The sequence below is a fragment of the Gopherus evgoodei genome, chromosome 6 (genome assembly GCF_007399415.2).
Source record: "Gopherus evgoodei ecotype Sinaloan lineage chromosome 6, rGopEvg1_v1.p, whole genome shotgun sequence".
Classification (NCBI taxonomy): Eukaryota; Metazoa; Chordata; order Testudines; family Testudinidae; genus Gopherus; species Gopherus evgoodei.
In genome coordinates, this window is record NC_044327.1 from 112,675,233 (window position 1) to 112,702,267 (window position 27,035).

Sequence of the window (27,035 nt, forward strand, 5' to 3'; positions counted from 1 at the left end):
CTTTATTTACTGCCATCACTACCATCAGTATACAGAGCTGCAGGAACTCCCCAGGGCTGCTAAAGCTTCCAGGCTTCCAAAAACCATTACTATTCTGTACAAATCAGTCAAGCTGTTTTCCAAAATCATTTTCAGCTGTGCTTTTTTCCCAGATTTTCCCTGTTCTTTTGACATATTTTCTCATTTGATCAGGCTACCAGAGTCCCAGTAATGGAATATATTCATACATTGACTCGCAGACCACAACACAGGGAAATTCCAGGTTGCTAACCTGCCCCACACTCCTCAACTCTTGCACAGCACAGCAAACCATTTGTACCAATCATCCACTTTCTCCCTATCACTCCTGGCTGGCTCACCAGATCTGTTACCCAGAGTTTTCAGAACCCAAAGCAATGATAACTTTATTGTTTCTCTGCAGGCAGTGTCAGGAACAGTAGGGACACAGTTACTCTGTCTGATATATGATTGATACAAACCAGAGTGCTTTTACCTAAAACTATTTTTTGCTAGGTCTTACAGGCTCTCTCTCACACACATATGCCACAGCAATAGGTTCAGAGCATTCAAAAGATTAATATTTACCAAAATCTGAAATGGTTTTGAGTGATTACCATCTGGGCTTCCGGGGGCTTTCCTTCCATCCAGCTGATGGGGAATTTTATGTGTCAGATCTTTGCTCAAAGAAAAGCTTGCTCATACTGCTTAAAGCACACATTTAAACTAAATTTTTTATAAATTTTCTTTGGACAAAACCTATAATTCATAATAGCCTCTAATAGGTTATCAATTTTCCTAGCAACAGCCAATATCAATTTCTTCTTCTGCTGCTTCTTAGCAAAGCATTTCTAGTCATAACAATAAAACTTACATGTCAGAGGCACCTAAAACCAAGGTTGGCTGTCCAAACATTCCTTCTGTTTTTGTGGAACATTAACTCCCTCTCCCAACATCAGGGACGGCTCTACCATTTTTGCTGCCCCAAGTGCAAAAAAAACACAAAAAAGCCGCCCAGACTGTATCACCCCAAGAATGGACAGAATGCTGCCCCTTTGCATGTGCCGCCCCAGGCACATGCTTCCTCCGCTGGTGCCTGGAGCCAGCCCTACCCAACGTCCTATTCTGATTAGTACAGCTGCAAACATGCAGCAGCATGGATTATTCCTAGCTACGTGATGTTTGATTTTCAGCTGGCAATGGGCTGAACACACAAGATGGCTGACTTCAGTACTGTGAAATTCTGAGGTACATGCAGGAATGTCAGATTCAGGGGCTACAACACTTGATGCCATTGAGAGACTTCCATGCAGGGCTTATCCCCTTTGGAAGGCTGTGTCTGAATTGAGTGTGAGATGGGATAAAACATTGTGTTTAAATAAAGATTTACTTGTACTTCTGAGATGTAACGTTTGTCTACTGATATTTTCTTTTCTTTTTAATGTGTGTAATAAATGTGTTATCTAATGTAATACGAAATAATTTAATGATTTCAAAAAGTAAAACCAAATCCTCCACAAACAAGTCCTGAAAAGTTGTGGCCACAAGAAAAATAACAAAGCGTCACCTAGAGTAAAAACCATAATGTTCTGCAACCTCTATCCCATCCTAACAGCGCAGCTGGGCTATTAAATTGTCTAAGTGCTGCAAAACAAACAGATGACTGCTTTGCAGTCTAGATGTGTGTAGACCCATATGTTCCTTGCAAACAGGGCCAGCTTCAGCTTTTTTGCCACCCCAAGCAGCAAAGGAAAAAAACAAAAAACAGAAACCTGATTGAGCTGCCGCCGAAGAGGAAGAGAGGGAGTGAAGGACCCACCCACTGAATTCCTGCCAAAGACCCGGACGTGCCGCCCCAATAACAGATGGAGTGCCGCCCCTATCTATTGGCTATCCTAGGCACCTGCTTCCTTTCCTGGTTTCTGGAGCCGACCCTGCTTGCAAAGAGCAACTCTAAAATACTCTAGCTTGCCATATTCTTCTAATGTAGACATTTACTGTCATGATAACACATAAACCACTTGGATAATATATTATTTGACCTATATGGATGCATAAAACCTTTACTTTGCTCTTTCTTGCATATCATTCTTTAAATGTTGATAAAAAAAATTGCAAATACATTCAGTCCTTTCTAAAGGCCATAATCATGTTTCTCAGAATTAGATTAAAGTGGCATTGAACATAATCTGTTTAATAGAGGACAGCCTCTTGGTTGAAAGATAGCATTAAGCAGAATGCAAAAGTTTATCTCTCTGTGGAAATAACAAGCAAGTGGTAAATTTTCAAAGCTTATAAAGGGATTTAGCCACAAGATTCCCATTGGGGTTAATTAGTGTATACCCACTAAATCCCTTTTCAGCTTCAGCATTGCAAATTTAACTCCATATGTACTAGTTTAGCCCAGAGGTGGAGTTTAATCCAAAAATTGTGGTATTCATTTTGCAAACCAGGGGACACTGTGTTTTCAGTCTGGATTTAGATGCTGATTTTCAAAAAGTTAGGGATGTAAGGTTGCCTTAATAATTGTGTATATAATTTGTGCATACAATTAGTATGATTTTTTGTGCATTCAAAGGGCAAGGTAAAACAACCGTGTGTGCATGTGTGCGTGTGTGTGTGTGTGTGTGTGTGCATGCACTCATGAACACAATCAGGTTCATGTCAGTTGCAAATAAACACATAATCACACACATACTTTTACAGACACACACTGTGTATGTCTGACTTTTTCCAGTACTGACCCTTCTTATCTACATTTTCAGCTTTTAGTTTCGATGACGCTTTCAACGGAAGTGTTCAGGCTCTGAGTGAACATCCAAGAAAGCTCAACCTAACCGTGTTCTAACCATCATTTTTGTTGGTAAATTTAGCAGAGGAATCAAGAATTGAATGGACGTGGAAGGTGAACTGGACTCTCCCATCAAAAATAGTCCTTCCAGCTTACGGTTGTTCTGAGATAGGCAAAGAGCAGGGAAAATTGTTTGTGAAAAAATCACTATTTGATCCATCCATGTTGATACTGTTTGTTTGCTTTTTCATGAACAGTGGTGCAGACACGTTCTGTTTGCGCAAATGTTGGATATTCATGCCCCAATGAGTGTACTTGCATGCAAAAAAGCTCAATTGCACTGGAAGTGCTAGCTCAGCCATTTCTGTATATAGTGGTTTTGTATATTTGGGAGTAAGAATGTCAGGCATGGAAGGATTGGGAGAATGAGAGAGTGAATGACTTTCAAGCAGCTGACTGCAGGTCTACACTTAAAATGCTGCAGATATGCTGCTGTAGAGCTTCAGTGAAGATACTGCCTGTGCTGACGGGAGAACTTCTTCAATGGCGTCTATAATCCACATCCCCAAGAAGCGCTAGCTATGTTGATGGGGGAATCTCCAGTCAACTTAGTGCTGTCTACACAGGGAATTAGGTTGGTTTAACTGTGTCGCTCTTAAGTGTGGATTTTTCACACCCCGGAACAACGTTGTTATAGTAAACTAACTTCCTAGTGTAGACCTGGCTTAAGTGATCACTCTGTGGGACCAGCAGTGAGACAACGGGTGTAGGAAGGAGGCTGCTTCACCAGCAGAAAGTTCTCTTTGCTGGAGATACTCCCACACATGTTCTGGCTTCTGTGAGCAAGGTCTCTTCAATAGGGATCAAACTCCATGGACTGCTGTCACACACACACACAGCCGGCATTTACGTGGGTGTCCACCAGTGCCACATCAAATTGTTGCTGACATGGATCAGGGAGAAATAGCTGGGTGGAAGCAGGACCGCTATATAAAAATTGTTAGAGGCCTCAGTTCAAAGAAGCGTTTAAGTATGTTTATTATGTGTGACTTCAATGGGACTTGTGTTTTTAAATTATGCATGTGCTTAAGTATGGAATAGGTCAGAACCCGTGTGAGATATTTCTGACTTACTTCATACAGAACACTGGATATTTATAGTTACTAAATATGACAATATTTGTTTGTTTTGTTTTAAAGACTGTTTCACTGAATCTGTTTGCACCTTGATGTGCATGTTACGCCCTCTAGCTTTGAAGTGAGTTATGCACATCCATAATGGAAAGATTAGGGGCCTATATCCACCTTTAATTTCTGAACAATCCCAGAACTTTCCAGATTCTGCAAATAAAGTGAATCCACTTAAGGCCCCTATTAGGAATGGTATTTGTGTGATTACAGCTTGAAATAACTACAAGACTCAAACAGATGAGCTTACTGATGTCAATGGTCAGGGCGGAGATAAGAGCACCCACACTGTAAACTAGGCTTCTGTACATGTTTGAAGAGGCAACCTTAGCACCAGACTTCTGCTTTAAAATGCATTACAGCAGCTGAAACTATGCTAAATAATTCATCATAGGGGAATAATTCATGTCTGAGTTTGAAAAGGGGCAGAGAAGCATTTCTGATAACTTCCTTCATTTTACAACTCGCAATGACATTTGCCAAACTCTCTGATTAGATTTCCAAAGCAAAAAACAAACACCATTATGGAAAAGTCACATAGAACAGAATAGGGATGAAACCAAGAGGGTTCTATAGAAACTTATCTAAAAAAAATTGAATTTAATAGTGTTACCAATAGAAAGTTTATCATTTTCTGTTAAATTCTCTTGGCATTTTTCAACAATGATCAACGCTCCTCCAATCTACCGCTACCATTGCTACCATCCAAACCTTTCTTCCTTTGGATTTTCCAGTTGCATCCTATATTCTCTATGTCCATCTTTGTAAGCCATTTGCTTAACTTCATGGATAAGTGAAATGGGAGGGCTCTGATATTCCATGAAAAAAATAATTAGAATTTGTGTGAAATATTAGGAAACAAATATTTAAAGTTTGTTTATATGTAGAATGGTTATATTGGGGAAAGTGTGAAATATTGGGGAAAACTCATCAGTTTCCCAAAGCTTATGGGTTGTTTATTATGTGTTGTTAATAGATTTCTATTTAAATTTATTTTCTTGAAACCTGCTAAAGAATCTGTGCAAAGTTGACAACTCTTTATTTAAAATACAACACGTATCCCTGACCTCATAGTAGCATATTCTCTTTTGACCCCTTCAACAGACCTATATAGGGGAGAATGAATATCACAGTGGTACAATATTATTGCCCTTTTGGCCCAAAGGGTTAGCAACCCTGTTTGTTCACAGAAAATTGTGTTTTCCTGAATACAACAGAAACAAATCACAGTAGGTAGTTTTCTTGCTCACAATTTCCAAGTCTGCCTCTCCTCTCAGTTATGATCCAAGAACTTTGTCTCTCTGCTCCCTCTGAAAGCCATGTTCATCCTTGCATCTTTCACTGACTGCTTGCTTTTGCCTCTCTGGCTCTGTGCCTCTCACAACCATACAGCTTGTCAACCATTCCCGAACCTAGATTTTGCAATCAGGAAACTCTTCAATGCACCTAGTTTAGCAGGCATTGCCATCCAGTGCTTTGTCTTCAGCAGCAGTTTCTGTTGTTTCCAGCTACTTCACTACATAAAGGGTCTTAATTGCTCTTTTCATTTAGCATACCTGTGGGCAAGGTAATATCTTTTATTGGACCAACTTCTGTTGGTGTGATAGACAAGCCTTTGAGCTACCCAGAGCTTTTCTACCAGTTTGGGAAACGCACTCAAAGTGAGACACTACTCTGAGTAGCACTCTTCCCAGACCTGAAGAAAAGCTCTGTGTAAAGCTTGAAAGCTGACATAGCACTGTCCACACCGGTGCTTAGGTCAGTATAACTTATATCACTCAGAAGAGTGGCAAATTCATACCCCTGAGTGACATAACTTGTACCGACATAAGTAGTAGTGTAGCCAGTCTAAGAGCGTCACAGATAAATGCAAGATCAAACAGATAGTTTAGCATAAGTTTTTAGTACATATTCTAAAGGACCATTCAAGGTGAAATGGCCAGTTTGTTGCAATAGGACAAAAAGGGGGCTAGAGGGGTTACAAATTGTTGGAATAAATCCACAAACAAGGGAACCTAGGCAGACCCATAGTATCTGGCCACAACAGTCTGATTGAAGGAATATCAGGACTCAGAGAAACCATCCTCAAACTGCTCACCATACAAAGGGCCATCTTCCTCCAGTGCACAACCTACTTCTTCCACAAACCCCATAACATTATCAGCCTGCCTCAGAACACCATCGTTACCACCATGGCTGTCCCTTCCCTATACGCCAACATGCCTCATAGCTGCCTGCCTCAAATATTTACAAGAAAATGGATGAACTCAGATATTCCTCCCCAAAAACATCACCAAACTCATCCATTTTATCCTCCCCCATAACAATTTTACATTCAACAACAAACATCTTGCCCAAACCATGGGAATAACCATGAGTATTAGGATGGCTCTCCAATATGCCACCCTCTTCATAGGCCAACTGGAAGAAGAATTTCTGGACAAATGCGAAACCACTTATATACCTGAGATACATTGATGATATTTTCATCCTCTGGATGGACAACTTAATCTTCCTCATAGATTTTCGCCACAACTTGAACGACCAACATCTGTCCATAAAACTCTGTCTGGAACACTCCCACACTAGCATCAACTTCGTGGACACGGCCATCAGCTTCAACAATGAAACCTATAGACAACTATATACAAGAACTTCATGGATCACCACACCTACCTTCATAGATCCAGTGACCAACCCAAACACACCAAGAAATTTGTTATCTACAGCCAGGCACTCAGATATTGCAGAATATACACCGAGGAGAAAATCTGGGATATATACCTTAACACACTCAAAACTGCCTTCACCAAATAGGGACACTGCACCAGAGAAGTAAATAACATCATGGAATGGGTCATCCAAATACCATAAGAGAATCTGCTTTTAGAAATAAAACCCTCTGTGACCGCACATGCACAGTTGTCACCTACCACCCCACACTGGAACCCAAATGGGGTATCGTCAAACAGCTACAACTCATACTCAGTAGGGACTCCATCCTGAAAGAAATCTTTCTGAACACCCTCTTCAAGCAACCCCCCAATCTCTCCCAAGCTCATCATCAGAAGCAAGTTCCCCACAAACCAGGGCACACGACCCTGCCACATCAACAGATGCAAAACCTGCAGATACATCTCCACTACTACCATGATCAACACCCCCTGCTACTAATCTTTCAAGATCCATGGGTCTTAAACGTGCCTATCACAACATGTGGTGTACCTCATTCAGTGCACTGAAAGCCCCAATAACAACTGTGTGGGTGAAACCAGACAATCATTACACTCTTTCAAACATGAAAATAATAAAAGACAAAAACACCATATCACCTGTGGGTGAACACAAAGTGATCACTCTGTATCTGACCTATCAGTCCCCAACCTCAAAGGAAACCTGCTCAACACTTTCAAAAGACAAGCCTAGAAGCTTAAATTCATAGCTTTGCTAGATACTAAAAATCATGGTCTTAATAAAGACACTAGATTTATGGCTTCTTACAACAATCTGTAGCCTACTAACTGCTTTTTGTCCTATGACTTTAGAGGTGTTAATGGGCCACTTTTAAAATGTGCACTAACTGCTTATGCTAAACTATCTGTTCAATCTGGTATTCCGGTGTGACAATCTTAGGCCAGGTCTGCACTTGAAACTTACACTGATCTACCTACATCACTTGAGTGTGAGAAATCCACAGTCCTGAGCAACATAGTTATGCTAACCTAACCCCTGGTGTGGACAGCGCTGTGTCTACAGGAGGGCTTCTCCGGTCAACATAGCTATTGCCTCTCACAGAGGTGGAGTACCTACGCTGATGGGAGAAGCCATCCCAGAGGCATAGGTAGCAGCCGCTGCAGCATTTAAATGTAGACCTGCCCTCAATACCTTTCCCGAACCTGAATAAGAGCTCCATCTCGCTTGAGGGCTTGTCTCTCTAACCAACGGAAGTTGGTCCAGTGAAAGATATTGCCTCACTCGCCTTGTCTCGCTAATCCCCATGTAGGCATTTATATCAGTGGGTCTATGCAGTTCATCCCCATGCTGCAAAACTTTCATTTCCTCGGGGAGGGGGGAAAGGTGGTTGAGGTAAAGTTTGTATTGAACCAGCTTCTTTGGTGAGAGAAACAAACTTTCACAGAGTTCTTCAGATCTGGGGAAAGTATGCAGTATCACAGCTAAATACAAGGTGGAACAGATTGTTTAGCACAAGTAGTTAACACGTATTCCAAAGTACCATTCAAGGTGAAGTAGCCCATTCACACCTCTCCAGTCATAAGGCATGTCTATACTACAAAGTTAAGTTGACCTTACATCGACCTAAGTAGGCATACACACTACATATTCCTGCTGCCGCTGTAACTCACCCGCTATGTCAACCTAGTACATCCACCTCGACAAGAGGCATAATGCTTAGGTTGATGTAGGTCAGGTGACGCAGTGTCTGTATCGACACTGCATTATTTGCGTGGCCTGTTGGCTGCCAGCATGGCTGACAGTTTCACTGCTGATAGGATCTCTGTTTTGAAAGTGAGGGGAAGGGTGTTCCAGCTGTGAGCCCCAGCAGTGCTCCGTGCAGAGTGTGGAGCTGAGAGCCCAGGCAGCAGCCTGGCTCCAGCCGGGGTCTCAGCACCAAGCTGAGAAACTGGGGCTTTCAGCCCCCTACACTACCCCTCTCAAGTGAGTGCAAGTGCTCCTGGTGAGGATGCGCATCATCGACAGAAGGAGGGGATGGACGTAAACCCTTATGGTAATTAGTGCAGTGGCTGTGTTAGGTTGACTTAACTTTGTAGTGTAAACATGCCCATAGGAGGTGAAAGGAAGCAGGGGGAAGCAGCGGGGTGGGGAGTTGTTAGTGGGTTGTAGCTTGTTGTAATAAGCCATAAATCCAGTATTTCTCTGATATACTGGGACTAACACCACTACAATAACACTGCATTTCCTCTGTGGGTCAATGGAGAGAGAGAGAGCATCTTGTGTTTGTTCATCCTTTATTCCAGCACAGAGGAATGGAGGGCAAGTAACAAATGCAGAGCACACAAGCTAAGCAATGACAGTGTTTATCTTCCCAGTCGGCGTTTGAGCCCTTAGTATCTGTTTTAGCTGTATCTCTTTGGTATCTGTTTTAGCTGTATCTCTTTTTTTAAAGGGACAGAAATATTTTTTCCAGCTTTCTGAGATGTGGCCCATTATGTATTGGCTAAGATATTTCAAGTGCTGCGATATGCTTTTTATTCTTCTAATATGACCAAGAATAATAAATTAGGAGGTAATAGTCCTCTCCTTTTGAAAGCAAAACTAGTACAGCACAAGTGTTGCTTTTCAAACAGTCTCTGCTGCTGTTTCCTTTTTGTTCTGAAAACCACAGACTCTGCCACATAGTGGGTTGGGCCTGGTAAACCAACATGATCAGTGTCCATTGGGAATTGAGCACAAAGGTGTAAGGATTTAATATGCATGGAGAAATTATTATTCTCACAGGTGTTCAACGACAGACAGCCCAATGTTTGAAAAGGGGGGGAAGTGTGATCAAAAACTCCTTCTGTGACCCAGAAATGCAGCCAAATGGACGACAAAAGAAATGCAATGAAAAGGATTGTCCACCCAGGTAACAAATGCTGTGAATACTAGGATACCGTACAGGAGCACTATTCAGTGTGTTGTATTCTAATTTAAACATAGTATTCAGGGGAGGCAAAGAACACAGGAATTGCAATAACAATTCAGACCAATAGTCCATCAGAGGTCTCCAATAGTGGCCACTACCAGGTGTTTTATGGAAGAGTGAATGAAACCCTGTAAAGGACAATTTCAGAATTATCTGCTCATAAGAGAAGTTTCTTACTATCAGTTAATGGGTAGTCTATGCCATGAAGCATGATTATGTGTATATCTCAAATATTTTATCCTATCTAATAAAGCTGTGGATGTATACCAGCGGTTCCCAAACTGTGGAGCATGCCTCCCTAGAGGGACACGGAGTAACATTTCAGGGGAGTGTAGTGGGGTCCAGGCCAGCCCCACAGGGATCAGGAAGGGAGCGCCACTGAGCCCAGCTGTGCCCGCAGCTCCAACCCGGCCTCAGATTCCAACCATGGATCCCAGGGGGGAGCAGACAGGTTCCATTATGGGTAAGGGGGGGTGCAACAGAAAAGGTTTGGGGACCACTGATGTACACGTTACCCTTATAAATATCTAACCATTTTCAAAATTTTGCTAATCTCTTAGCTTTGATATCTTGTGATGAAGGTTAATTTCTCACTGTGTGTTTAACAGGTATTTCTTTTCAACAGTTTTAAATCTGCTTTTCAGTTACATTGAATGTTCCCTTGTTCTGGTATTATGAGGGAGGGTAAATAGCAATGCCCAATTTACCTTCTCTGTACATTTATTATTTAATACGCTTATCATGTCCCTTCTTATAGGTCTACTCTCTCTAAACTAAACAGTCCTGATCTTTTCGTTGTCTACTCTCATGGAAGTTTTCCCATGTCCCTATTGCAGTACGTTAATTCTTACTCATCATTGTTGTTGTCTATCTCTGGACCCCCCTTTCTGCTACATCTCTTTGTGGGATGGGGCAACCAGAATTGAATATAGTGTTCTAGGTGAGAGCAGACTGTTAATTTATATGTAATGCATTATTTTTAGTACTGTTTTCTAGCTCACTGTTTACATACCCAAATATTTTTTGCTTTTTTTATTTATTGTTGACAACTGTCTGTCACTAAGCAGATGTTTTCACTGAGCTGTCCATAATGATTCTTAAGGTTTTTTCCTTAGTGGTTCCAGTGAATTTAGAACCAAGCAGTAGCTGGAGTAGTTAAAATTATTCCTTCCGCTATGTGTAACTTTGCATTTGTCAGTACTGAACTGCATGATGGATATTGCTGCTTTTATGTAGTAAATAACGTACAGATGTTAGGGGGATTAATGGTTTTATTACTTGTTCCTTCTGCAGTTCACAATTATGTATGATGTCTCTTTGGGGAAATATCTAGGAATGCTGTTACAGCCTATGTAAATCATTTTAAAAGTATAAAGAATGCAGCTTAGTAGTAAATCTGTGCAAATTGCCAAGGAAGTCAATTGACAGCAGAATCAAACTTATTAACTAATGGCTTCCATAATAGCTGAGGCTAAACTGAACACACAGGAGCATTTATGTTTATAAAAAATATAAATTAAGCTCTTTATTCCAAAGTCCCAAAGAGAAATGACTGGGTTATTCAGAAGTTAAAAGATCCTTAAAGACCATATTATCTAGCTTCTGCTGCTTACATTTGGAAATCAGTTTCTCTTCAATAGCAGTCAGAGCCTGCTGTAGGAAATTAGATTGCTGTAAATCATTTCTTAGTGATTACAGAATTATGTTAAACATGACTTGTTGTGCTTAGTTTTCTGCACACTGCTGAAGAGATGCTCTAGCTTAATCCCAGTCTGATTGACAGTTCTAAAACCACTTACAATTCTTTCTGTCTCCTTTGGTAAATGTCCTTTATGGAGTACTAGTGAGAATAGTAAAACATTGATAAAGTGAAATGCAGAAGATTCATAAAACATAGTGATAGGGGTTTGGTTGTTTATTTATCTCTTCTTAGTTGTGATAATTAGTTGTCTGTGATGTTTATGAGCTGCTGGAGAGCATAGCTACTACCTGTAGCAGCACAAAATCATAGAGTAGCCATGATTTCTGATAATTAAAAAAGAATAAATAAAAAACAGAATAATAAATCTGTAACTGCATTTAAAGCACACACACACCATGTGAAACATGGAACTTAGAAGCCCCTGTTCTAAAAACACAGGGCCCTGCTACTTGAGCTAATGGGGGATTGCTGTTCCCTATCAAGCCTTATAGCAATATATCCTCTTTGTAGACTGGTCACTACAAGGCAATACGATCACAGACTGAGTTAGTGCTAACATTTCATTCCACAATGGCCAGTGGTGCATGCGCGCACACACACACTAGTCATGGACTCATAGTGAGCTACTGCAATTATTTTCTAAAGTTTTCAAGCCCACAGCTAGGCTCCTGTCGATTGTCATCGACAATCCAGAAGGATGGCTAAACTTCCTCTCCGCAAAGTATTTATTTATTTAGTGTGTGCATAGTCATCTAGCCAAGCGAAGGCATCTTCAGGGGCATGTTGCAGTTCTTCTGGATCCTCCGATGGCAGGCACGCTAGCAGTTCAAACTAGGAAAGTTAAGTAGTAGTAAAGCAGTTTCTTTGTTCAGAAGAAAATCAGAGTGACAGAGGGAGATGGTATTTCTGCCCTTGAAAATAGGGCACACAGGGAAGTATTCACTTGCTGAATCTGTCAGAGATTCTAAGGATACAGGCCTGACTATACTCAATGCTTGTTAAAAACTGAGAAGGGATTTGGAGGATCAAACACAATGCAGTCGTGGATGGACCTTTGGTTGGCTATGTAACCGTACCCCTGCATTTTCTAGCTCCAGAAACTAAGTTACCATCAAAGGCAATGCTCTTATTAGCCGGTCATCCACCTTCCAACATGCAGATCAATTTCTCAGTGGAAATGTATCATCAAAAGCAGTCATGAGGAAGTTTTCTTAGATAGCTCCCTTACCATCTATTGGATCTCATGGACTGAAAACACGTGACCACAAGGTTAGCCATCAGACTATGAATTCAAACCGAATCATACAGAAGCTGGAAGACATTCCATTCTATAGCTATGCAGCTTACTTTTGATAAAATGTACATAATCACCAGTCGCTAAGGGTCATGTCTTGACTTCCACATTCTCAGCTAATAGGCTCCAGGAAGTTAGTTGGAAACTGGTTAAATCGCAGGTTTCTGAGAAGTCGGAGTCCAAACATCCATGTTTCTTAGGCGATTGGAGGCATGTGATAAAAGTCTTTTGCCCATTCTCTAGTTAAACCATCTGGAGCTACATAAGACATTTCTAAAATATTTTATTGCACACAAATATGTGAAGTGTCAACTCAGAGTAGAACAGAAATGGTTGACTCCTACCATGGGGAGCTAGCATTTGATGGAAATGTTGATATGACCACCCCATTAACTAGAGTGTTATTGACAGGCAGCAGCGCAGAAAGATGCTGCTATGAACCAATGTAGCTTACAATTGTATTGCTTGGTTGGTAAGCAGGTGTTTATCTTTATAGATGCTCAGTATAAAATTCATTGTATTGTCCTGAAAGGAAAGAACGATGTATTTTCTTTACTTACACTCTTTTGTACCTACCAAGTGAATAGAAATTTTCTTCCTTCCATTTAAAGAAAATTGCCCTGGCCTTTTTTGACATGAATACCTGCTCAGACAGAATGCCCATAAATAGATAATTTGAAGTCTTCAATCTCCTGCCATCTCAGCTGTGTTCTGACATTCTCAAGGAAGCTTGCTGCTGCCTTTAGGAGAAAAACTTTTTTAACCACCACTAACAGTTTGCTTAGTAAATTCCAGCAATCGTAAAGGACAGAGAGTATTATTATTATTTGTATTACAGTAATACCTAGAGGTTCCAGCCAAAATTGGGGCCCTATTGTCCTGGGTGCTGCACAGAAACATGGCAATAGTAATACCTAGACCTTTTCATCAGTATATCTCAAAATGCGTTACAAAGGAGGGCAGTATCCCTGAGGCCCAGAGAGGGAAGTGACTTATCCAGTGTCAATGTGAACTGAACTCAGACCTCCTGCACTCTAGTCTAGTGTGCGATCCATGACACCATCAGAGACAATCCCTCCCTCAACACAATTACGATTGAAACATGCTGAAAAAAAGGAAGCATTATTATTTCCAATATTTTTATTGGGGGAGGAATGAGGCACAGAGAAATTAAGTTATTTCTCAGGGTCACACAAGAATAGATCCCAAGATCGCACAAGTCCCAGTGTAGTGTCTTAACATAGCCATCGTTATTCTGTTTGTGGAAGCAGAAAATTGCTTAATTCAGCCCTCTTGTGCATATGCATTATGATACATTGGACACAGGCCAAATGCTATTGTTCCACAGGACCCCTGCCTCATTCAGTGCACTGGATGGAACTGTTCTGAGAAAGGATCAGGGTTGTTTAGTGAGTGAGGCTGTTGTTGGTAGGACCCCAGTCTTGTTTCTTGCAAAATTTGGAAGGTGTATAGTGAATGAGGCCTCTGTTTGTCAGAGGGTGGAGATGGATGGCAGGAGAGAGATCACTTGATCATTACCTGTTAGATTCACTCCTTTTGGGGCACCTGGCATTGGCCACTCTCGGTAGATGGGATACTGGGCTACATGGACCTTTGGTCTGACCCAGTATGGCCGTTCTTATGTTCTTATATTCTTCTTATGAGGCAGGGGATTGCAGGAAAAGAAAGGGTGGGTCTCAAGGCCAAGGCAGTTGATTGTTGCTCTGGAGAGATGGATTCTAACCAGGCCCCTGCCACAGAGTTCCTATGTGATGGTAGGAAAGTCATTTAAACCAATGCACAGGAAAAATAGTATAAAATCGAACAACAACTTTATTAGTTTTAAGAGAGAGCTGGACAAATTCATGAGTACTATTATGTGATGAGGTTGCTTGTGATGGTGGGGGTCAGACTTCTGGTTTATGTTTTATGTTCCTAAAAGCTCATCCTTCAAGGTTTCAGTCAGCCACCTCCAGGGGTCAGAAAGCGATTCCTCACCACCACCACCACCCCAGGTATTTTATTTCCTTCCTCTAATGTATCTGGGATGACCACAGGTGGAGATGGGACACTGGGCAGGGTAGGACTCAGGTCTCTTGAGTGGCACTGAGAGTTTTCTCTTTCAGGTGCTTGCTGGCTGGTTCTTGCTCACATGCTCGGGGTCTTGTTGATCATCATATGTGGAGTCAGGAAGCAATTCCCCATCCCCCGCGATCAGTCTGGCAGTGATTTTGGGGGACGGTTTTGCCTTCCTCTGCAGCACGTGGCTGTTGGTCACTTGCCAGGATTATCTGGGTATATCTCATCTAATCATTTCCCATTGCAGGGGCCTCAGAAACTGGTGCACCTCAGTCCCTCCTATTCTCTCCCCATGGTACATAATAGTCTAATCCCCTGTGGGCTGTAATACTTGGGTTTAATTTCCGTGGTTGGGTTTAGTGTGTGGGTGCTGGGTGGTGTTGGTGGCCCGTGATTACAGGAGGTCAGACTAGCTGATCTAGTGGTCCCTTCTCTCCTTAAACGCTATGACTATATGACTCAATGTAATTAAAGATTGTGTTGTCCTCCATGTGTACAAGGGCACCAAACTGAGGATGCACCGACAACCTTAATTCTGACATTTCCTAACTGGAGTGTGACTTTGTAACCGTAATGTTCTTTTAACCTAGCTTTTTGTGTGTAACAACTTATTACTTACATGTTACTAGTCCTGGTCTAGCTATGTCCTTTGACAATGTATCAAAGTTTATGGAATATGGGAAACGGTTTTTGCTTTATATTGAAAGCTGATAGCCTGTGGTGGCACGAGCCACCCAGTAAAGAAAAAGTATCAGCGATTGAATGTGTGTATGGAAAAAGGGTAAGTTGGAGACTTAAAATTTAGAGCTTCATTCTGCAAGCTGCTAAGCGCTCCCTCAAGGTGCTGAATACTGCTGAGGTCTGTGGGAATGAAAGGCACTGAGCACTTCACATATGTAACATGAAGCTGTCATAAACAGATAGCTAAGGGTTAATGTCTCTTTCACCTGGAACACCTGACCAGAGAACCAATCAGGAAACCAGATTTTTTCAACTTTGGGTGGAGGGAATTGTGTGTCTAGGTCTTTTGTTTCTGTCTGCCTGCTGTCTCTGAGCTTTGGAGAAGTAGTTCTGTTTTCTAATCTTCTGTTTCTAAGTGTAAGGACAAAGAGATCAGATAGTAAGTTATATGGTTTCTTTTCTTTGGTATTTGCATGAATATAAGTACTGGAGTGCTTTGATTTGTATTCTTTTTGAATAAGGCTGTTTATTCAATACTCTTTTAAGCAATTAGCCCTGTGTTGTATCATCTTATACAGAGAGAACATTTGTATGTATTTTTCTTTCTTTTTATATAAAGCTTTCTTTTAAGACCTGTTGGAGTTTTCTTTACTTCAGGGAAATTAAGTCTGTACTCACCAGGGAATTGGTGGGAAGAAGAAATCAGGGGGTAGAGCTGTGTGTGGGTTGTATTGGCTATCCTGATTTTGCATTCCCTCTGGGGAAATAGGGAAGTACTTTTTGTTTCCAGGATTGGAAACGGAGAGGGCAAGTTACTCTGTTTGGATTCACAGAGCTTGTGTCTGTGTATCTCTCCAGGAGCATCTGGAGGGGGGAAGGGAAAAAGGATTATTTCCCTTTGTTGTGAGACTCAAGGGATTTGGGTCTTGGGGTCCCCAGGGAAGTTTTTTCAGGGGGACCAGAGTGCCCCAAAACACTCTAATTTTTTGGGTGGTGGCAGCAAGTACCAGGTCCAAGCTGGTAACTAAGCTTGGAGGTTTTCATGCTAACCCCCATATTTTGGACGCTAAGGTCAAAATCTGGGACTAAGGTTATGACATGGTGTAGCAGCGGTGGGATCTAGACAGTATCCAGAAGCCAGTAGGAATATTATATTTTTCTTTTCTCTGCTAAGGGCTTTTTAGCAGAGAGAAACAGTTTGGTTTTAAAAGGGAACCAGAGAGAATTTTTTTTTCTCTGCTCTCTGGCAGTTTGTGGTTTGCATGTTAAGCGAGAAGCCATTAAGAGACTGTTGAGGGTCTTTTGTCATGCAATAGCCCTCCCATTAGGAGGCAAGTACCAGCACTTATATGCATGCAAATAAAGTGGTTTTTCAGGGTTATTTAACATTGAAGATTAGCTAAAGGCACTGTTGCTAGGCAGACTTCAGGAGGCAACAGAGCCTGCAGTTCAAAAGAAAAACACCGGAGGGCACCCCAACACAAGAAAACAGGAACCATGTCTACCAGGACAAAAATGGAGGCTGAAGACCAATTCAAAGAAGCTGAACACAGGCGAGAGATGGAAAAACACAAACAGGAACTAGAAATAAAACAAAAAGAGATGGAGATAAAAGAAAAGGAAGAAAACATGAAACTGGCAGCCTTCCAAAGAGAACAGGCAGCCCAAGAGGCAGCACACAAAAGAAAACTAGAAGAAGAAGAGGTGGCCTACCGAAGGAAACAAGCAGAAGATGAGGCGGCCCACCGCCGAGACATGGAAAAACACCAAAAAGAAATGGAAAAACAACAAAAACAAATGGAAAAAGAAAATGAAGAGAAGGAAAAACAGAGAAAACATGAACTGGAGTTGGCAAAAGCTGGGCTGCATGTGCCAGCCACCCCTAACAACCCGGCGCCAATTATTGCTCCACAGCACAGAAAATTTCCCACCTACAAGGCAGGTGATGACACCGAGGCCTTCTTGGAAAATTTTGAAAGAGCCTGTCTTGGGTACAGCATCCCCGAAGACCAGTACATGGTAGAATTAAGGCCACACCTCAGTGGTCCTTTAGCAGAGGTGGCAGCTGAAATGCCTAAGCGGCAAATGAATGACTATAAACTTTTTCAAACCAAGGCCAGATATAGAATGGGGATAACCCCAGATCATGCCCGTCGGCGCTTCAGAACCCAAAAGTGGAAACCAGAGGTGTCATTTCCCAAACACGCCTACTACATTGCAAAAAACTATGAGGCCTGGCTAACAGGAAACAACATTCAAACCCTGGAAGAACTGAACCTCCTCATACAAATGGAGCAGTTCTTGGATGGTGTTCCTGAAGACATCACACGGTACATACAAGATAGAAATCCCAAAGATATCGCTGAGGCGGGGGAGATTGGAGCCAAATGGATGGAACTGGCAGAAAGCAAGAAAGCTACTGTCAAGGGGAACGATTACCACAGGGGGCACACAGACCATAAACCCTACAACCGAGGACAGCCAAAGACCCCACATACCACCCAAGTAAAGCCACAGATACCCTACCCTTCAACCTCACCAGTCTCCAGTAACTCACCTCGGCCCAGTGACCCATCAGATGGAAGATGCTTTAAGTGTAATGAACCGGGACATATCAAGGCCAACTGTCCCAAGAACACCATGCGAGTGCAATTCATTACACCACCATCACACCAAAGATCCCCAGGCCCGGATGCCTCTCAAATACCCGTGGAGCGAAGGGAAAATTTGAGAGTGGGCGGAAAGAAGGTTACTGCGTGGAGAGACACGGGGGCACCAATCCTTCGTTGACCCCAAATTCATCAACCCAAAGGCCAAAGTTACAATTTACCCCTTCATGTCACAAGCTGTAGACTTGCCTACAGCTCAACTGCCTGTCCAGTACAAAGGCTGGTCAGGAATGTGGACTTTTGCAGTCTATGACAATTATCCTATCCCCATGCTACTGGGGGAAGACTTGGCCAACCAGGTGAGGCGGGCCAAGAGAGTGGGAATGGTTACCCGTAGCCAAACCAGGCAAGCTTCCAGACCCATTCCTGTTCCTGAGCCGTCCACAGAGGCCCCGTCTGTGTTACCAGAGACCCAGACAGAGGTAGTGGACCCGGATTCCATGCCTACCACTGAAACAGCCACAGCATCTCCAGTCCCAGGCCCGGAACTGGAACAGCAACCAGCACCAGCAAGTGCAACCACATCTTCAAACTCAACGCCAGAGGGCGCCAGCAAGCCAGAACTGGCAGAAGCACAAGACAGCCATACCCAAAAGGCTCAGCCAGAGCCTGAAATACCCTTAGGTGCACCAGCGAAGAGCGGTTCACCAGCAACGGAAACAACCCCATCACCTACATCGCTTCCAGAGGGACCAAGCCCAAGTCCACAGTCTGAGGAAGAACTGGTGACCCCAGCCTCAAGGCAACAGTTCCAGACTGAGCAGGAAGCGGATGACAGCCTTCAGAAAGCTTGGGCGGCGGCACGGAGCACCCCACCGCCTCTCAGCTCTTCTAATCGATCCCGGTTTGTTATAGACCAAGGACTTTTATACAAGGAAATTCTTTCTGGTGGACACCGGGAAGAATGGCAGCCGCAAAAACAGTTGGTGGTTCCAACTAAGTACCGGGGGAAGCTCTTAAGCTTAGCCCATGATCATCCCAGTGGCCATGCTGGGGTGAACAGAACCAAGGACCGGTTGGGGAAGTCCTTCCACTGGGAGGGGATGGGCAAGGATGTTGCCAAGTATGTCCGGTCTTGTGAGGTATGCCAAAGAGTGGGTAAGCCTCAAGACCAGGTCAAGGCCCCTCTCCAGCCACTCCCCATAATTGAGGTCCCATTTCAGGGAGTAGCTGTGGATATTCTGGGCTCTTTCCCAAAAAAGACGCCCAGAGGAAAGCAGTACGTACTGACTTTAGTGGACTTTGCTACCCGATGGCCAGAAGCAGTAGCTCTAGGCAACACCAGGGCTAACACTGTGTGCCTGGCCCTAACAGACATCTTTGCCAGGGTAGGTTGGCCCTCTGACATCCTTACAGATTCAGGGTCTAATTTCCTGGCAGGGACCATGGAAAAACTGTGGGAAACTCATGGGGTGAATCACTTGGTTGCCACCCCGTACCACCATCAAACCAATGGCCTGGTGGAAAGGTTCAATGGAACTTTGGGGGCCATGATACGAAAATTCATCAACGAATTCTCCAATAATTGGGACCTAGTGTTGCAGCAGTTGCTGTTTGCCTACAGGGCTGTACCACATCCCAGTTTAGGGTTTTCACCATTTGAACTTGTGTATGGTCACGAGGTTAAGGGGCCATTACAGTTGGTGAAGCAGCAATGGGAGGGGTTTACGCCTTCTCCAGGAACTAACATTCTGGACTTTGTAAGCAACCTACAAAGCACCCTCCAACACTCTTTAGCCCTTGCTAGAGAGAACCTAAAGGATGCTCAAGAAGAGCAAAAGGCCTGGTATGACAGACATGCCAGAGAACGTTCCTTCAAGGTAGGAGACCAGGTTATGGTCTTAAAGGCGCAACAGGCCCATAAGATGGAAGCATCATGGGAAGGGCCATTCACGGTCCAAGAGCGCCTGGGAGCTGTGAACTACCTCATAGCATTTCCCAATTCCTCACTAAAGCCTAAAGTGTACCATGTTAATTCTCTCAAGCCTTTCTATTCCAGAGACTTACAGGTTTGTCAGTTTACAGTCCAGGGAGATGATGCTGAGTGGCCTGATGGTGTCTACTACGACGGAAAAAAAGACGGTGGCGTGGAAGAGGTGAACCTCTCAACCACCCTGGAACGTCTGCAGCGGCAACAAATCAAGGACCTGTGCACTAGCTTCGCCCCATTGTTCTCAGCCACCCCAGGACGGACTGAACAGGCATACCACTCCATTGATACAGGTAATGCTCACCCAATCAGAACCCCACCCTACCGAGTGTCTCCTCATGCCCAAGCTGCTATAGAACGGGAGATCCAGAACATGCTACAGATGGGTATAATCCGCCCATCGACCAGTGCATGGGCATCTCCAGTGGTTCTGGTACCCAAACCAGATGGGGAAATACGCTTTTGCGTGGACTACCGTAAGCTAAATGCGGTAACTCGTCCGGACAACTATCCAATGCCACGCACCGATGAGCTATTGGAGAAGTTGGGACGTGCCCAGTTCATCTCTACAATAGACTTAACCAAGGGGTACTGGCAAGTACCGCTAGATGAACCTGCCAAGGAGAGGTCAGCATTCGTCACCCATGCGGGGGTGTATGAATTCAATGTCCTTCCTTTCGGCCTTCGAAATGCACCCGCCACCTTCCAGAGGCTGGTAGATGGTCTACTAGCAGGACTGGGAGAATTTGCAGTTGCCTACCTCGATGATGTGGCCATTTTTTCCGACTCCTGGCCCGAACACCTACTCCACCTGGAAAAGGTCTTTGAGCGCATCAGGCAGGCAGGACTAACTGTTAAGGTCAAAAAGTGTCAAATAGGCCAAAACAGAGTGACTTACCTGGGGCACCAGGTGGGTCGAGGAACCATAAACCCCCTACAGGCCAAGGTGGATGCTATCCAAAAGTGGCCTGTCCCAAGGTCAAAGAAACAGGTCCAATCCTTCTTAGGCTTGGCCGGATACTACAGGCGATTTGTACCACACTACAGCCAAATCGCTGCCCCATTGACCGACCTGACCAAAAAGACCCAGCCAAATGCAGTTAAGTGGACTGATGAGTGTCAAAAGGCCTTTACCCAACTTAAGGCAACACTCATGTCTGACCCTGTACTCAGGGCCCCGGATTTTGACAAGCCATTCCTAGTAACCACAGATGCATCTGAGCGTGGTATAGGAGCAGTGCTCATGCAGGAAGCAACAGATCACAACTTCCATCCTGTCGTGTTCCTCAGCAAGAAACTGTCTGAGAGGGAAAGTCACTGGTCAGTCAGTGAAAAGGAATGCTATGCCATTGTGTACGCCCTGGAAAAGCTACGCCCATATGTTTGGGGACGGCTGTTCCAACTACAAACTGACCATGCTGCACTAAAGTGGCTTCATACTGCCAAGGGGAACAACAAGAAACTTTTTCGTTGGAGTTTAGCTCTCCAAGATTTTGATTTTGAAATTCAACACATCACAGGAGCTTCTAACAAAGTTGCTAATGCACTCTCCCGTGAGAGTTTCCCAGAATCCAGTAGTTAAAAAGTGTTCTTAAAATGTAAAAGTCTGTTAGTTATATACTTAGTGGTATATGTAAAGGTGCATGTGTTGTATTACCCTGGTTATTTTCAAGTTCTAGAAGGAAATTGCCGCCAGTGAGCTTCCCCACTGTCTGCAATTTGGGGGGCGTGTCATAAACAGATAGCTAAGGGTTAATGTCTCTTTCACCTGGAACACCTGACCAGAGAACCAATCAGGAAACCGGATTTTTTCAACTTTGGGTGGAGGGAATTGTGTGTCTAGGTCTTTTGTTTCTGTCTGCCTGCTGTCTCTGAGCTTTGGAGAAGTAGTCCTGTTTTCTAATCTTCTGTTTCTAAGTGTAAGGACAAAGAGATCAGATAGTAAGTTATATGGTTTCTTTTCTTTGGTATTTGCATGAATATAAGTGCTGGAGTGCTTTGATTTGTATTCTTTTTGAATAAGGCTGTTTATTCAATACTCTTTTAAGCAATTAGCCCTGTGTTGTATCATCTTATACAGAGAGAACATTTGTATGTATTTTTCTTTCTTTTTATATAAAGCTTTCTTTTAAGACCTGTTGGAGTTTTCTTTACTTCAGGGAAATTAAGTCTGTACTCACCAGGGAATTGGTGGGAGGAAGAAATCAGGGGGTAGAGCTGTGTGTGGGTTGTATTGGCTAGCCTGATTTTGCATTCCCTCTGGGGAAATAGGGAAGTACTTTTTGTTTCCAGGATTGGAAACGGAGAGGGCAAGTTACTCTGTTTGGATTCACAGAGCTTGTGTCTGTGTATCTCTCCAGGAGCATCTGGAGGGGGGAAGGGAAAAAGGATTATTTCCCTTTGTTGTGAGACTCAAGGGATTTGGGTCTTGGGGTCCCCAGGGAAGGTTTTTCAGGGGGACCAGAGTGCCCCAAAACACTCTAATTTTTTGGGTGGTGGCAGCAAGTACCAGGTCCAAGCTGGTAACTAAGCTTGGAGGTTTTCATGCTAACCCCCATATTTTGGACGCTAAGGTCCAAATCTGGGACTAAGGTTATGACAGAAGCATACAGGATGTTCAATTAAAGTAAATAGGACTATTCACATGCTTGAGGTTGCACAGGTGCTGAAGTGCCTAGCTGGATCAGGGCCTTACAGAACAGTAGAGGTTACAAAAAAAGAGCTGGAAACAAGATCTGGGAGGTGAGAGCGTCATACAAAGTGAATTGATTCAGTATTTTTCTTTACTGCTGCGCTCCACTGAGAAGATTTGGCAGTGTCTTCTCAACAATTTCACTTTGATGTTTTTACCTGCATGGAGGGGAAATGAAACTCCTAGAGACAAGATACAGGAGCACAGAAGTGGTAAGAACCAGGCCTCGGTCAGGATTGGGGTCCCAGTGTACTGTACAAACAAGTAGGAAAAGAGTTCCTGCCCCAAAGCTTTTCTATCTAATTTAAGAAGAAAGGAACCAAACAATAGATGGGAATGGAAAGGGAACATAAGGAGGACCAGTGATGAGAACAGATGGTTACACAAATTAGAAGTGTGCTCAGCTTGATGGCTCAGTGTCTTTTTTTAATTGTATGATTATAAATAAATAGCTGTCAGCAATCCTCATATCAGTGACAGCCCTTTTGCAGTTGAGTGAAACTACTGGGGGACTGAGGATGGGAGTGGAAACTGAGGAGCCAAATTAGAGAAAAAGATTAGGATGGGGGAGGTAAGATGCGCAAAGATTGATGTGTTGCAGAATAGGATGCATGGCAGAAAAAGAATGAAACCTGCTACCATAATAATTTATTATGTATTTATCAGCATGGGAGTATTTATTTTACCTTTACTCTGCTTTTGTATTAAGCAGTATTTTGCCCACTGTGATGTAGAAAGTAGTAGCTAGCTTCCCAGAGATAATGAACTGATACAAATATTTGCCCTGTGACTAACAGAGGAAATGGTAAGAAGTGACAGCAAAGAGGCACATTATCACTTTTTGGTGACACAGCTGAAATCCCTTGATCAGCTAATTGAATAAGTCAGATATTCAGTCAGCATGATTTGAAGTGCTTTTAGAATAACATTTAATCCAGTCAGCAGTGTATACAGAAAATATCAAAGGTAGTATACAGTAATTCAATTAGTATAGTAGGCATTGGTTATGCTTCATATCGTACATGAGAATTCAAAATAGTAATTCTTTGTTCATATGAAGCAGCCAAGGTTTAGTGGAGGGCGGTTTTTTTGAGTGGAGGTGCTTGGTTTTATTTGGTTTTGTTGAGAAACAAGATTAAAAGTGGAATTGTGGGATTTTTTTCTTAAAACACAAATGGCTATTCAAGTACATCTAATGATCTTGTTTAAAGTACTTTAAAACTTCATTTAAGTAGTTTTGCTTTTTCAGTTGTAGGCTGGGTGGCCATCCCTCTCTGTCAGTCTCTGAGGGAGGCTACGCCTCTTTGCTGTTGTGTACCTATAAAGGTGCCCAAAGCGGGGAACTAACTTCACCTAGTGCTCTGGTCCTCCAGCTGGGCAGAACAGTATGGCAGTCTGTGAGCCCGCAGGCCCAGTCAGGGCAGGGAGGCAAAGCAATTGGGTAGGCTCTGGCCTGCAGTCAGGGCAGAGCAGCTATGCCGTCTAAGAGCCCCTGTAGGGGTGAGCCCCATAAAGTCTAGAGGCTCAGGTAAGAGTGAGCACCAAGAGAGTCTGTGGGGCTCAGGTAGGGTTGCCTGAGGAGCACAGGCCTCCAGGCCTAAGGAGGCCTAAGTACTGCCACCCCAGGGGTGGGGTGGCATGGGGGACACAGGTGTCATAGTATAATTCCCAAATCTGGACCTTAGCATCCAAAATATGGGTACTAGCATGAATTCCCCTAAGCTTAATTACCAGCTTGGATCTGATAGGCTGCCACCAATCAGGATTCTGAGTACCTGATAAACTCTGGTCTCCCCAAACCTTCCCTGGGGACCCCAAGACCCAATTCCTTGAGTCTCACAACAAAGGGAAATAAACCATTCCCTCCCCCCTCTTTACCTCCTCCCAGATCTTTCCCGCCCTGAGTACACTATGAGATCTCCGTGATTCAATTCCTTGAATCACCACATAGAGAGGAATGATACCTTCCCCCAGAGGCAATCCAGATTCAAGCTCCATGAATTTAAAACAAAGGGATATTACCCTTCCCGCCCCCCCCCTTCTCCTTCCCTGTTAAGTACAGACTGAATTCCCTTGAGCCTCAACAAGGGGAAAAAAATCAGGCAGGTCTTAAAAGCAAAACTTTTAATAAAAAGAAAGAAAAAATAAAAAGGTCTATCTCTGCAATTTAGATGGTAAAAAGTTACAGGGTCTTTCAGCTTATAGACAATAGAAAAAAAGCTTTCTCCAGCAGAAATACAATTTAAAATACTTTCACCCAAATACACATTAAAACTCTACCAGCCAGATACACAGTTGCAAATACAGAAAAACAATTAAAAAGACTAAACTGTCTTTCTACTTTTGTACTTACAAAATTGGAACAGAAGATTAGAGAGCCTGTAGGTATGTTTGGTCACTCTCAGAGCCTAGAGAGAACAAAGCAAAACCCAAAAACTACAAACAAAGGTTTCCCTCCACCTAGATTTGAAAGTATCTTGTTTCCTGATTGGTCCTCTGGTCAGGTGTTTGGGTCCCTGTTTGTTAACCCTTTACAGGTAAAAGAGACATTAACCCTTAACTATCTGTTTATGACAACAGGCCTGCCCAGTTCCACCGCGTCCTAGCCCAGAACCCTAACAGTGGAGGAGTGGTCCACCACTGGGTCAGTGGGGATTCGCCTGAAACACACTAACCTTGTATCAGGCCAGCTCCCAACCAGACCTGTTGCCTGGGTTCCCTGGGCTGCTTCCACTTCTCCTACTCGGGTGTACCTGCGTCTGTCATCTTGGGGAGCTCTGGCCAGTCCGCAGGCATCAGTCCCAGCAGCTCCTCAGCATCTTACTCAACCGGCAGCCCGGGGAGATCCAGCCAGTCCTCAGGTGGCAGCCCCAGCAACTCTTCAGCGTCTTGGTCGGCCAGAGGTCCTGGGAGATCTAGCCAGTCCTCAGCAGGTAGCCTTGGTAGCTCCTCTGCAGGCTCCAGCAACAAGCGGGATGTGTCATCTCTTGTGGTGGCTCCACTACAACTGAGTTGCAGGGCCTGCCTTTTGTACTTCCCCTTCCTGTCCCACCCTTCCCTTCCGGCGGGGTGGATGTGGCTCTCCTGTTTCAGCCCACCAGGGGGTGTGTTGTGGTCCTTCTCTGTCACTCTCTGAGGGAGGCCATTCCTCCTTGCTACACAGTATGCTGGAAATGGCATTATTTTGGCACTCGCTGAATTCTGTCCCAAATAATTAATGTCGGTATTTAGTGATTCACTCCCAGTTGCTGTTCTCAAAGATTTCAGCTTTTAGAGTGGTAGCCATGTTAGTCTGTATCAGCAAAAAGAATGAGGTGTACTTCTAGCACCTTAGAGGCTAACAAATTTATCTGGGTATAAGCTTTCATGGGCTAAAACCCACTTCATCAGATGCACGCAGTGGAAATACAGTAGGAAGATATATATATACCTATAGATATATATACACACAGAGAGAGAAAACATGAAAAAATGGAGGTTGCCATACCAACTCTAACAAGACTAATCAATTAAGGTGGGCTATTGTCAGCAGGAGAAAAAAATGTTTGTAGCGATAATCAGGATGGCCCATTTCAAACCGTTGACAAGAAGATGTGAATAACAGTAGGGGAAAAATTAGTATGAGGAAATAGTTTTTAGTTTGTATAATGACCCATCCACTCCCAGTCTTTATTCAAGCCTAATTTAATGGTGTCCAGTTTGCAAATTAATTCCAGTTCTGCAGTTTCTCATTGGAGTCTGTTTTTGAAGTTTTTTTGTTGAAGAATTGCATCTTTTAGGTATGTAATTGAGTGTCCAGGGAGGCTGAAGTGTTCTCCGACTAGTTTTTGAATGTTATAATTCTTGACGTCTGATTTGTGTCCATTTATTCTTTTGCGTAAAGACTGTCCGGATTGGCCAATGTACATGGCAGAGGGGCATTACTGGCACATGATGGCATATATCACGTTGGTAGATGTGCAGGTGAAGGAGCCCCGATGGTGTGGCTGATGTGATTAGGTCCTCTGATGGTGTCCTTTGAATAGATATGTGAATAAAGTTGGCAACGAGCTCTGTTGCAGGGATAGGTCCCTGAGTTAGTGTTTTTGTTGTGTGGTGTGTGGTTGCTGGTGAATATTTGCATCAGGTTGGGGGGCTGTCTGTAAGCGAGGACTGGCCTATCTCCCAAAATCTGTGAGAATGAGGGATCATCCTTCAGTATAGATTGTAGATCCCTGATGTTGCGCTGGAGAGGTTTTACTTGGGGGCTGAAGGTGACGGCTAGTGACGTTTTGTTACTGTCTTTGTTGTGCCTGTTCTGTAGTAGGTGACTTCTGGGTACTCTTCTGGCTCTGTCCATTTGTTTCTT

General features: G+C 43.4%; 1 protein-coding gene across 1 annotated transcript in view; it reads left to right on the forward strand.

Annotated features, from left to right (window-relative positions):
* ADAMTS12 (ADAM metallopeptidase with thrombospondin type 1 motif 12) overlaps positions 1-27,035 on the forward strand; it is a 319,574-nt gene that overhangs the window by 248,120 nt on the left and 44,419 nt on the right. The window contains exon 17 of the mRNA XM_030567717.1: positions 9,454-9,580. Coding sequence (XP_030423577.1) covers positions 9,454-9,580 — 127 coding nt within the window. The remainder of the gene's footprint in view (positions 1-9,453; positions 9,581-27,035) is intronic.